The sequence below is a fragment of the Chanodichthys erythropterus genome, chromosome 21, assembly GCF_024489055.1.
Source record: "Chanodichthys erythropterus isolate Z2021 chromosome 21, ASM2448905v1, whole genome shotgun sequence".
Lineage (NCBI taxonomy): Eukaryota > Metazoa > Chordata > Actinopteri > Cypriniformes > Xenocyprididae > Chanodichthys > Chanodichthys erythropterus.
Window position 1 is genome coordinate 14119228 of NC_090241.1, and position 12285 is coordinate 14131512.

The 12285-nt window shown below is 36.5% G+C and overlaps 2 protein-coding genes across 2 annotated transcripts; both read left to right on the forward strand.

Annotated features, from left to right (window-relative positions):
- The first annotated feature begins 1001 nt into the window (after positions 1–1001).
- LOC137011297 (E3 SUMO-protein ligase CBX4-like) lies at positions 1002–5217 on the forward strand. Its single transcript, XM_067374038.1, has 5 exons — positions 1002–1137; positions 1341–1384; positions 1831–1896; positions 3030–3096; positions 3198–5217. Exons 1-5 carry the CDS (start codon positions 1069–1071, stop codon positions 4563–4565), a joined length of 1614 nt encoding a protein of 537 aa, XP_067230139.1. The 5' UTR covers positions 1002–1068; the 3' UTR covers positions 4566–5217.
- A 4560-nt stretch (positions 5218–9777) lies between these two features.
- Positions 9778–12123, forward strand: cbx8b (chromobox homolog 8b). The gene is made up of 5 exons (XM_067374039.1): positions 9778–9923; positions 10030–10073; positions 10326–10391; positions 10491–10557; positions 10780–12123. Exons 1-5 carry the CDS (start codon positions 9855–9857, stop codon positions 11620–11622), a joined length of 1089 nt encoding a protein of 362 aa, XP_067230140.1. The 5' UTR covers positions 9778–9854; the 3' UTR covers positions 11623–12123.
- Positions 12124–12285: the final 162 nt, after the last annotated feature.

Sequence of the window (12285 nt, forward strand, 5' to 3'; positions counted from 1 at the left end):
AGCTAGTTGAGTGCTAGAGGCTTTGAAGACCAACCACAGTGACCTACATATTGTACATTTGCAGGCAACTCTCGCGTGCGCTGAATGAGACAACTACATGTTAATCATAGTCTAATGTAGGCAACTTGTCTCCAAACACTGAAATAATTTGTATCTTAAAGCAATTTTTCCAAACGCAGACAGATCTCAGAAGAACATTAAACTGTTTAGGACGAGTAGGCGTGCACGATGTCTACCAGAATATCACGTTGTAAACATAAAATGCACCAAATCTAATATCAAAAGGAAATTTAGATCTGTAATTTTAATCCACCAAGTCTTGGTCACCAAAAGATTGAGAATGAATCCCAAAGCCGCCCGTTTGATCATTTAGTAGGCTATCCATCGTGTACTATCGTTTCAGTGGTGGGAAAAATAAACAAAAAGCACTGTTCAAAATCTAAAGTCTCAAAATGTCGTTAGTTAATAATCTAATTTGTATGTGTCAATGTACTAGCCTATAGGTTTTAGTGTAACCTCGGTGTTTTTTCAACATAAATAAACAAACATTTATTCATATAGCTAGCTTAACTCTTCACTTTAGTAGGCCTGTCATGTAGAGCAGCTATTGATTTTTAAAATCTTTTATAGTAGTATCTTCTTCAAAGTTGTCCCTGCACTGATATAAACATAAAATGGATGGTAAATCACAAAACAATTGCTGATACTGATAATGATTTAGCCTGTCACCTGAACTGCTAAATGACAACTGAAGATCAATCTTAAATTAAAATAATAATAATAATAATAATAATAAATGGTTTAATTTTCACTGGTGTTCCCTACTTTGCGTCATGAAAGGAGAATTCTCGCCCCAGACCTGAAGGGCTGCTATAACGACTCTTCATTTGCTCGGTAAACCCGCGGCACAGGGCTGAGCAGCCTCTACTACACCGCCCCTCCTGTGTGTGACGTCAAGCCCACTGCTATTTGCATGAAGTACGTTGTACAGCTCATTTGAGTTAAAACTGAGTCTCACTTGAGGAGCGATCACGCGCGCACTGAGAAGTATTACAGCGCGCGCTGAAAATGGAGCTGCCCGCCGCGGGTGAGCACGTCTTCGCGGTGGAAAGCATCGAAAAGAAACGCATTAGAAAGGTTTGCGGTTTTCTCTTAACACTTTACATTGTTCATGTTGTAGGCTAAGCGTATTAACGTATTAAGTATGGTTTGCATTTTTAAATCGAGAACACAAGAGCATGGATTTGTTTCTGAAACTCAGAATAATATTAATGTTTGTATTTGTTTCAATTTACAATAATTTCCAATAGTAATTGGCTTTGTTATTATAATATTCGCAGGGAAGGTTTGAGTACCTAGTCAAGTGGAGAGGCTGGTCTCCCAAGTAAGTTTCCCCTCAAGATGTCACTTGCTTGCTTTGCCATTTCAATGTGTGTGTGTGTGTGTGTGTGTGTGTGAAGGGGGGGTGGGGGGTGGGGGGGTGGCTTGCTAACTTATGCACGATTTTCATAACTTCTGTCTTTTATGGTAAATAATGTTTCATATTAAACATTAATGCTTTAAAAACGCGGTTCTGTTTTTGTTACATAAACGTATATTTTAAAACAATATTATAGGATACTAACAGTACCAAACAGTTAACAGTACATGCATGAGTATTCTTTACTCCATAACATTTTTTAAGATCCTATCAGTAGGACGTTAGTGCCTCCTGTTAGTCGTTCAGATGACAGCCACGTTAGATAGTTAGGTTGAGAGAGCTGGTGACATTCATGCTTCTCTGCTCTCTCCTTCGTCCCTCGCTCTCCGCCTCCTTTCTTTTCTCTACAGATATAACACGTGGGAGCCAGAGGAAAATATTCTGGACCCGAGACTTCTCGTCGCTTTCCAAAACAGGTGAGACATAGAAGCAGTCTTGGCTTGACGCTCCGACCTTATACAGCCGAAAGGGGAGGAGGCGGGAAGACGGTTCCACTACCGCTGCGCTCGTATTCATTCTTTTTCACTTTCTCTCGCAGTGACAGATGGGGGGAGCACACAAGAGCGGGAGAGAACTTGTGCGCAGGCGCGCCATGATATATGACTGAATTTAATTGCGCGGTACACCAATATCACGGTCAGCACACAGCCATTAAAGGATGTTTACATATAGACGTGGCCAGAAAATGTGATCCTTCGAGACACATTGTAGTCCTTAACATCAACAAACTTAGCGCTGTTTCAATATTGTACTATTATTCATTTCTATTTTGACTGATAGTTTTCGCGTTTAGATGTACTCTCTAAATGCCCTAAACCTGCGGTATGCCTACCGCGTCTTTTCTATGAAGCCGAGGCACACACACACACTAATTGACTGCATTTTGCTTTACAGATGGGCAATTTTTTCGTGGCTACACATGCATTCATGCCTCCTCGAAATTCCCCACACATTTTTGTCGGGTATTCATCCCCTTTGACTGGCATCTGTGTGCACCATTAGCGGTCTCCCTCGTGACGAGGAATTCTGTTTGGAGTAATTGCACGCGCCCCTTGAGTATAAAATCGTCTAATTAGGTTTTTGCAATATTGTTTTATAGATGGTCGATGGGAAAAGAGCTGATGGCCCATTTCTCTACAGCCCATAGACATAGTTTGAGCTAACAAATAACCCATTTGAAGAGCCTGTCAAATAACATTTAAGCAGTATTGCCGATATTGATGGGACAGAACAATTTATAAATGAGTTTGGTCATCTTCCTGTTTTTCTTTCTGTTTTCCCTTTCTTTCTAACTGGAACTGTCCACTAAATTATTAAACAAGGTGTGTGTGCTGTCTAAAGCAACACAGAATATTATTTATTTTATGTGAGCTAATTTTATGTAATGCCACTGGTGGGCAATGTAAAGTGCATGTTTTAAAGAACACACAAAACAGTCATTGACTTGCTTCATAATTGGACATATGGTCTGAATAAATCAAAAGTTAAATATATTTGTGCCATGTGTTTCTGTTAAGACTTTGTATATCTAAAGGTCTTTTTTATTCAGGGAAAGACAAGAGCAGCTAATGGGTTATCGTAAACGAGGGCCAAAACCAAAACATCTACTCCTGCAGGTAATTCACCATTACTTACAAACATGCCACGAACAAATCATGCAAACAAATAAGGCTTGTTTATACTGCAAAGCTTATTGTTAATTTGTCTAATTTCCAAGGTACCATCATTTGCTCGAAGATCCAGTGTTCTTACAGACCTTCAGGAGGTGTCACAGGATGAGGATAACCAACCCAAAGCAACTCCAGACCTGGTCCAAAGTCAGCAATACCAGCTTAACAGAAAGAAGCACCATCTCCACCAGCCCAACCCAAAAGACAAGCAGGGAGATGCACAAACAAATGGGAAAAAGAAGCACTACTACCAGCTCAACAGCAAGAAACACCACCACTATCAACCAAACCCTAAAATGTATGACTCCCTATATCAAAGGGTCAGAGAGAGCAAAGTTCCTGAGTTAACTGACAAGGAATGGAATTTATCTCCAGCATTACAGCAGAAATGGGTTCAAGATAATGATTCTGGGTGCCTCAGTAAGGTGAGGAATATTACAATGGAGTTGAAAAAGCTTTCTAAACTAAACGGTAGAGCTGACTTAAATGTGAATGCAAAGGAGGACACAGCACCGCCTAATGGAATAAGTAGCAAAATGAAGATTGTGAAGAACAAGAATAAAAACGGCCGCATTGTCATTGTCATGAGCAAGTACATGGAAAATGGCACCCAGGCAGCTAAAATTAAGAAGGGAATGGTTGATGCTAAGGAAAAAAGGCAAGCACAGGACTGTAAGTCCTGTGGAACAGTTGAGAGCACAGAGAAGATAAAGTACACAAAGAAGCAAAGTATTGTGAAAGTGATAAAAAAGGACAGCAAAGCTGAGTCTGCCTGTTTGGGGCTTTCCAATGGACTATCATTTCATAAAGGGGACAATCCTAAAAAAGCATGCTCTGTACTGTTTGAGCCAAACAACTCAAAGAAGCCCGGCAGCACTGGAGAGCCTGCATTTGATGAACAACCCTTTAAACTGACAACCAAAACCAGTTTGACTCCAATGCCTTTTGAGAAGAATGATCAAAGAGGCACCCAATCTAGCCAATTTGGTCCCCCCACCTTCCCTCAAAAGCGTTGCCGCTCTGAGGCAGACAGTGGCAGTGGGGAGGCTAAGAGGTTTTTAAGTTCTCAGAGTACAAGTGTTCCAAATACTGACTTGTCTCACTCTTGCAACTTAAATGACCATAAGCACTCTGGTGGACATGACTTTGAAATCCTGGACTTCAACCAAGATGAACCCATAGACCTCAGCTGTGTAAGGTTGAGAGAAGAGAGAACATTTTCTACACATTCTCAGATTGAAAACTCTACAGCAATTGGGAAAGAAGCAGTGTTCACACCAGAACAAGAAGAGACAGAAGTGAAAAAAACTGTTCCAAGCTTTACACCGTTTCTGGGGAATATAATAATCACTGATGTCACAGCGAACTGTCTCACAGTGACATTCAAGGAGTATGTTAAGTTTAGGAATATTTGACAGATATGAAGTCTATAAAGACTACTGACTATTTACTGTGAATTTTTTTCAAATGTAAAGCATGTCTAATCATCAAGTCTTCAAACTTGCCAGAATATTTTGAAACAATCTAGTGCAAATTTTTGATAGTTTCAGACTGCATTCGAATAAACTAAATAAATTTTCGAATTCACACATTTAACTATTCCATGTTAGGGATAGAAAAAATAAACTAAACAGGTTTTCCTGTTAATAGCTTGTATATAGCTCAAAGCTGTTTGAAGTGCTGTATTTCAGAAGGCTTAAATAAAAGGAGCACTTACTACACATGTAATACTGAGAAACTTTTCTACTGATCTGTATTTTATAGTCCTTGTTTAAAATGTCACTTGAAATGTGTTGTTTAGGTTTGTCTAAGCATATTAAAAGTTTTATTTTATGTTTTTGAGTAAGATCCCAGTCTTTGTACTGCAAGCAGATGTGTGATGAATTGAGAAGTTCCTATTGCACTCTGATGTGAGACGAGCAAACAGATAAACCATGTGAGAGATAGCAAAACATTACTATCATGTAAATGCGTAAGATATCAATATCAGACTGAACTTTGCACACCCCTTAAATAGCACAGGTGAGCAGGGAGGTGAATGAAACCTAGACTTTTGTCATGTTTAGGAGTAACTCCTGTTTTAATAGTATCTTGTGTTTATTATTATTTTGTATTATTTTATGTGGTTTGTGTATATGAGTGTCACATTTATTCGATTTTTATTGATTTTCCATTAAAAAAAAAAAAAAAAAAAAAAAAAAAAAACTAAACATGGCAATTCCACACACAGAACAATAGAACATCAATATCATCCGCTGAAAATTAAGCACGTCTTTTGGAGTGCAGGCAGCAGTGCTGTCTCACTTTTCGAAGTGCCGTTGGACTAGGCCTATAACGTAAAACCTCTCCAGAAAAAAGGCCAGTAGAGCTTTTGGAGTGTTTAATTATGCGTGAAGCGTATCTACTGTAAGCTTATACATCTGGACAATCATTATCGAGATCACGTAAATCATCCAATTTAAAACATAAGTGCTGTCAAGAAAGAAACTTTGGTTTAAGAGATGTCATATTTCAACTTCTTACAAGAAACATATCTAAGAAAACTGAAATCTGTTTTCATGCAGGATATTGCCTCTGAACACCCATAAAAAGAAATTCCGTTATCAGGCACTAAATAGCTGACTAGGGAAAGCAAGAAGGAAACTTTCAACGCTCCTTCGAATGCATTTACATTTTGTTCGATAAGGTTTACGGGTGTTTAGACAAGTGAATGATAGTTGTGTAAGTCCATTACACAGCATTTTACTTATATGGTGAGAACATCAGGTTGTCATAATAATAATAATATGCTAATAATAATAATAATAACAGCAAAATACCTCTTACTATCGGATGGGACACAGGCTATATAGCTGTTCTGTTGCTTAAAATAATTCCCTGAACTCAGCAAGGTATAGCCTACTGTAATATATGCTCTCTCTCTCTCTCTCTCTCTCTCTCTCTCTCTATATATATATATATATATATATATATATATATATATATATGATGTCCTCCAAATAGAATAATATATAGGCTAGCCTTCAGACTATTGACAACTTTATGCGCAAGACGGTCCATATAAGACCGCCAAGAATGTGCATCGTCAATGGTTTATCGGTAAAAGACACTGTTGGCTAGAAGGATAGGAAATTAATTAATTAGGCTTCTTAGTAGCTTTCGCTTATGCTACTATCATGGAGCTTGTAAAGCTTTGAATAAGCCTGATGTATAAAACTAGACATTTTTTTTCAGCGCTAACATGGCGGACAGCAAACGTCTCTCTTTCTCGCGGCAAGACTGCTTAGTAGTCTATTTGTCCTTCCAAAAACTAGGCAGGTTTTGGTTAATGGTGAAATTTGTCTCAAAGATGGGCTTCGGAAAAGCAATGAAACGGATTCAACCATTTCCTCCGCTGCACCGTCTAAGATAGAGCTGCTCTCGCTGCGGTTATAAAATGGCTTCCATTGGTCCATCCACTTTTTTTGCGATCAGCTTATGAACTCAGCTTTACAGCAGCGCGTTTAGCTGTCGAATGTTAATTTCGCAAGGTTATTTAAAAGATGCTTTGAACCAATTCTTTTGAAATAATAAAGTAATACAAATTATTTGAGTTAAACATTAGGCTATTTTATATATATATATATATATATATATATATATATATATATATATATATATATATATATATATATATATATAAAGCGTTTTTGATAATAAGAAAAGTAAAAGCGTTCTAAAAGCTGTGGACCATAATTGCTTGTGGTCATTTAAAATACCTAACATAATCTGCATGAGATCACGTTTTTTAAAATATTTTTTAATCTCTTCTAAGTTACAAGTCGCTTTTAGGAAGCCTGTAAACATATCTCACTAAAATAAATAGCAGAATATGCAGTTGGACTGCATTTTTATTTTTATTTTTTAACTTAAAAATCAAAGATAAACATAATTAGCGAATACAAGGTTATCCCACGTGTACTGACGAGGTTTAGATTAATTTTATTTGGTAGTAGCCTACATAGTCTTTTTTTAAACAAAACAATAACGTAATGCACCACTTTTTCCGAAATTCACCAAGGTTAATCTCCATTTTATAATTATATAGGCTATATTTATATATATTTATATATAGGGGCGACAGGTAGGCCGAAACTAATATGCAGCAAAAAGCGCTCGATTAAAAATCCACAATTGGACAATGATAATGGTCCCTTTAAATATAGTCTTGAACAGTGTTCTAAATAATCCAGCGGGAATAAGAAAACCATGCAATGTTTTTGGTAAAATAATTTACATCGACATAGGCTATACATTACTGTTTTTTTGTTTTGTTTTGTTTTTTTTTACTTTATCAAAAACTGTCTTAAAACTGTCTTTTTCCTTTGTAAACTGCACAATTTCTCATGCTGGTTGCCCAGAAACGAGCGAACCAATAATATTCTTCCAGCTCGATCGAAAGCCCATATACGGACATAACCACTGCAGTAGTCAAAGCACCGATCATCTTCCGCAAAGAATAAACCACAAGCCTGGTGTTTACCTGTTTATGTAGGCTATTTAAAGACTAAAAAACTGAAAACTTAAGTCTTTATTTTATTTTTGAGAAAAAATTATTTTACAGTCGTCAATAGGTCTATCTTGTTCAAACTATCTGCAGCGGATACATAATTTTCACTCACCGAATGAACCCCTGTAATTTTACAGACCACCAAGTTATCAATCAATATCCTATTGTTCATAGTTTGAAAAATTTAAATAGGCCTATAATATTTTGCCCAAATTTTATTTATGTCTAAACTTCTGCTTACAATTTGAAAATCTCTGTAATTTACCCAGGAAAGTAGTCTATTTATCAATGACCTATGCGTTTTTTAAGACACATGCTCTCTTTCAAAGACAAGTGCTTGTGCAGAACTAAGCATCAGATCGGTAAACATTTTGGTAAAGGTTCGATAACATGGTAGTTTTTTTTTTTTTTTATGGCCATGATGATTGGTTAATTACAATAAAATAACGACTGTTTTTCCTTAGCCTACAGCTGATAGTAATGTATGTAATTTCAGTGCTCATAGGTAACATTTATTATATTTTTATCTAGGCATATTCATCTTTTTTCGTTAAACCAACATAATTATGTGAGATTGTTTAATTGAATTAGCCTATAACATCCAAATACAAAAAATATATATTTTTATATTTCTTTTATGTAGGCCTATATAGTATATAGCTACATAACTGATATAACATATACTATTATATTATATACATAATTTTCTCTAAATTTAAAATCTTCAAATAAAAAACAAAAAAATAAAATTTTATTGCAACATTATTGCTGTTGTTCTGATATAGTTTGAGCTAAAAAGACGAAAAGAAAGAAAGAAAGAAAGAAAAAAAATAGCATTGGTAATGCAGTAAAGCCTGACCTAGTCTATGTAATCGTTGAAAGGGAAACCACTTTATAGTGGATTTAATAACCGTTATTGGCTAATAAAGACATAACAAAATATTAATTATGAAATGTTTCGTTTAGTTGCTTTACCAGAAGTTACTGTTGTTGTCATATGGCTATTGCAACTTTTAGCATGCATTATTTTACAATCATTAATTTTTTTTTTTTTATATAATTATATACATTTTATAGACAAAATAAAGTATAGGCTACAATGGCCTATAAATCTGGGATAATATTATAATGATGCTGTTTGATCAATTAGATTTTTTAATTTATTATTTTTCTGCTAAACATAGGCTTAAGTCTTACGCAAAAGCATCAAACAATTAATTACTATTATTATTTATTATTATTATTTCGAAAGAGCGATACAGTTGGAGACAAAATCTAAATATTATTTTTAGCAGACTTAATATAGTAGTAGAACAAATAGTAAAGTAGGTTACCGAATAGCCTACTTCAGATCACCGTTTAGGCGACTGATACAGCGTGTTCTTTTTAATTACCGGCTAGAAATCGTTTAGTAGCCTAGCTTAGTGTAAGACATGAAAAGAATCATTCCGTTTGTACAAATTTGTTATTACTCTGTCGTAGGACACACATTCAAAGCAATAACCTACTCATACATACCCATCAATGACACGAAGTTTGTCATGGATGAAGAGTTTTTAGCTGAATTATCATTAAGATTTTAACGGAATTCGTAAAATTGTTTTTTGAAATGGCTATAGCATCATTGTGAATTTGTGAGTATTGATAAGAACAAGATTCCATACATTTTCCTGTCATAACAGGTGTAGCTTAACTTATATAGCCTAATAATAGCTAAGCTATTTAAAGAAAAATCTTAATGAATTATGCTTGTTTCAGAAAATACACAATTAGAGTTCATACAGCCTACATAGCCTATCCTGTATCTGCTTACGTTTAATTTATGATGTTTTCCTGTATTTTAATCTTGACAGTTAAACTTTAACCTGATATGTTCATCCCAGGAGATCTTGTCATATTTTTTGTCAAGAACGCGAGAATGCAGGTAGGTCACTAGCAAGCAAGCCCCGGCCACTTAGCAACAGCTAAGCCAATCAACGGCCTCAGAATTTCCACCTACAAGCGGTGCCAAGGCAACATGCTAAAGAACGTGATGACGTCTGGCTGTGCACGGGAGTATTATGGGCTGTATGGAATTCTGAAGCTAGAGCAGGCGGACTGGACTCGCGCTCACAGCTAGCTTCACAGCAAGCTAACGGTATAGACGAAGGTAAACATGGAGCTATCGGCTGTCGGGGAGAGGGTGTTCGCGGCCGAATCGATCATCAAGAGACGGATACGACGGGTATGTGTTGTGTGAGCGTGATCTCGACATGTTTCTGCATATATGTGGTCATGTCGTCGGCTCGCGCTAACGGATTCTTTTTTTGTGTGTCTGATGGCACGCACAGGGTCGAATGGAATATCTCGTTAAATGGAAGGGCTGGTCAGCCAAGTGAGTAACAGCCTGTCATCCTGTCTATCGTGACTTGCCCTAGTTCTTTAGTGACAGCGATGGCTGTCAACTCTGCTAAATATCGGAAAGGCCATGCTTCATCTGGCAGGTTAACATGCTGGTTATTACTGCAGACTGGTTTTGGCAGATGGCATGCAACATTAGCTGTCCCTGCTAGCTGGCCGATAAAGCAGTGGTTTAAATGCAGCTAGAGATTTACAGTCATCACGTGAAACTTTTTTGTTCTGACAGGTACAGTACTTGGGAACCAGAGGAAAATATCCTAGACTCGCGCCTTTTCGTTGCCTTTGAAGAGAGGTAAAATAAATGAATAAAGATTAATAAAATAAAATAAAATAAAAAAGTATTAGGTGGTCGAAAATAGACATTTTCACACGATTTTGTATTTTCATTTAGGGAGCGTGAGAGAGAAATATTTGGACCCAAGAAAAGAGGACCTAAGCTGAAGACTTTTCTTCTAAAGGTTAATGTCATTTATTTATTTATTTATTATTATTATTTATTTATTTATTTATTTATTTATTTTTTTTTTGTGAAGTTATAGGCCTATAAATTGTGTAATAATATTCACTTTCAAGTAACTGGATTTGCACTAAACCCCTTGTGTGTATAAATAAATAAATAACTCTTTTTATATAAGGGCATAATTTTGTATTCTGCAACAAAATCCGATATTTTTTTGCAGGCCCAAGCTAAAGAAAAGGCAAAGTCTTATGAATTTAGAAATGAATCATCCAGGGGCATTCATGTTGCATATGCCAGTCCAGAGCCTGTGGTAACCCCTAGAGCGAGAGAGGGACTGCGTGCTGTGGTTCCCACCATTTTCCCTCCCAGCACAGTCAACCGAGGGGAGAGTGTAAGGCTTTCACCTCCAGAACCAAGGGAGCATCGTTCTTCGCCCTCAGCAAGACCCAGCACTGATGCATTTACCCTTGCCCCAAAGAAGAGAGGACGGAAGCCCAAATTACGGTTCACAGATAGCTATACAAGCTCTTTACGTCCAGAGCATGCAAAAAGAGCAGCAGATGAGACCATGGCAAGCATTCCTTCCAAAATGGCAAAGTTAGGTTTGGGTGAAGAGGAAGAGAGATGCTCTGAAATGAGTGGGAGAATTAAAATATCTCATAAGCACATGAATGCTACCTATTTACACAAACAAAACAGAGTCATTCCAAGCAGGAGTACCCAGCACATTTCTCCAGAGTGGAATTTGCATTCCAGCAGAGTGGATGCAGACTTACAGGGCTGCAGGACTAATCCACAAACAAGCCTCTTTCACCATAAACACCTGAAGCACCATTCAAAACGAAGAACATTTGAACATGGTGATTCCACCAGAAGACAGCCTTCACTTATCGCCAAAATCCCAGTGTCACGAATATATGGAGAGCCGGAAGAGGGAGATGCTTGGAGACCCACTTTCAGCAATGTGGAGAAAGTTATAGTTACCGATGTTACGACAAACTTCCTGACTGTAACGATCAAAGAGAGTAGCACAGATGAAGGATTCTTCAAAGACAAAAGATGATTTTGTACTGCAGCCAGTATGCTCTTCTTCAGAAGTCTTTTATCATCAAAAATATTCTGTATTGTGTATTGTATAAAGAATTCTTATTCCGTTTTCTGTCCCACTGCAATTGTATTTATTGTGAAATTGCTGCTTTAAGAGATCTGCATGCTAGACATGTTAAACAAAGCTAGAACTGCGTTCAAATGCATACAAGAGTACTCAGATCAATTGCTGTTTTAATTACAAATTGTCTAAAATAAATAAATATATAAAAGTCTCATAGGTCTCCCACACGAATATTAAGAACACAAACAATTATGTACTGCCTGAAAGTTGACATTTTGCACATCGTCATTTCATTGCGTTATGTCATTACGTTTTGAATTCTTGTAATACGTTGACTTTTTTTGTAAGTTTATATTGTCACTAAACTTTTTTCACGGTACAACGACCTTAATAATTTACACATAAAAGTGTAAAATAAAAATCATTTTCATCTCAAAAGTAAAATAATAATGAACATGTTTCTTTTTACTTCAGCTCAAATTCGTATTCGTAAATATTTAGTAATTAATTAAATTGAACTTTTTTATTTACATATTTTGCTGGGCGATTTTGTAAAAGACTTGTAAATAGTGCGAATAAAAAGTTGAATGAAAAGGCGCACATCAAATGTCCATA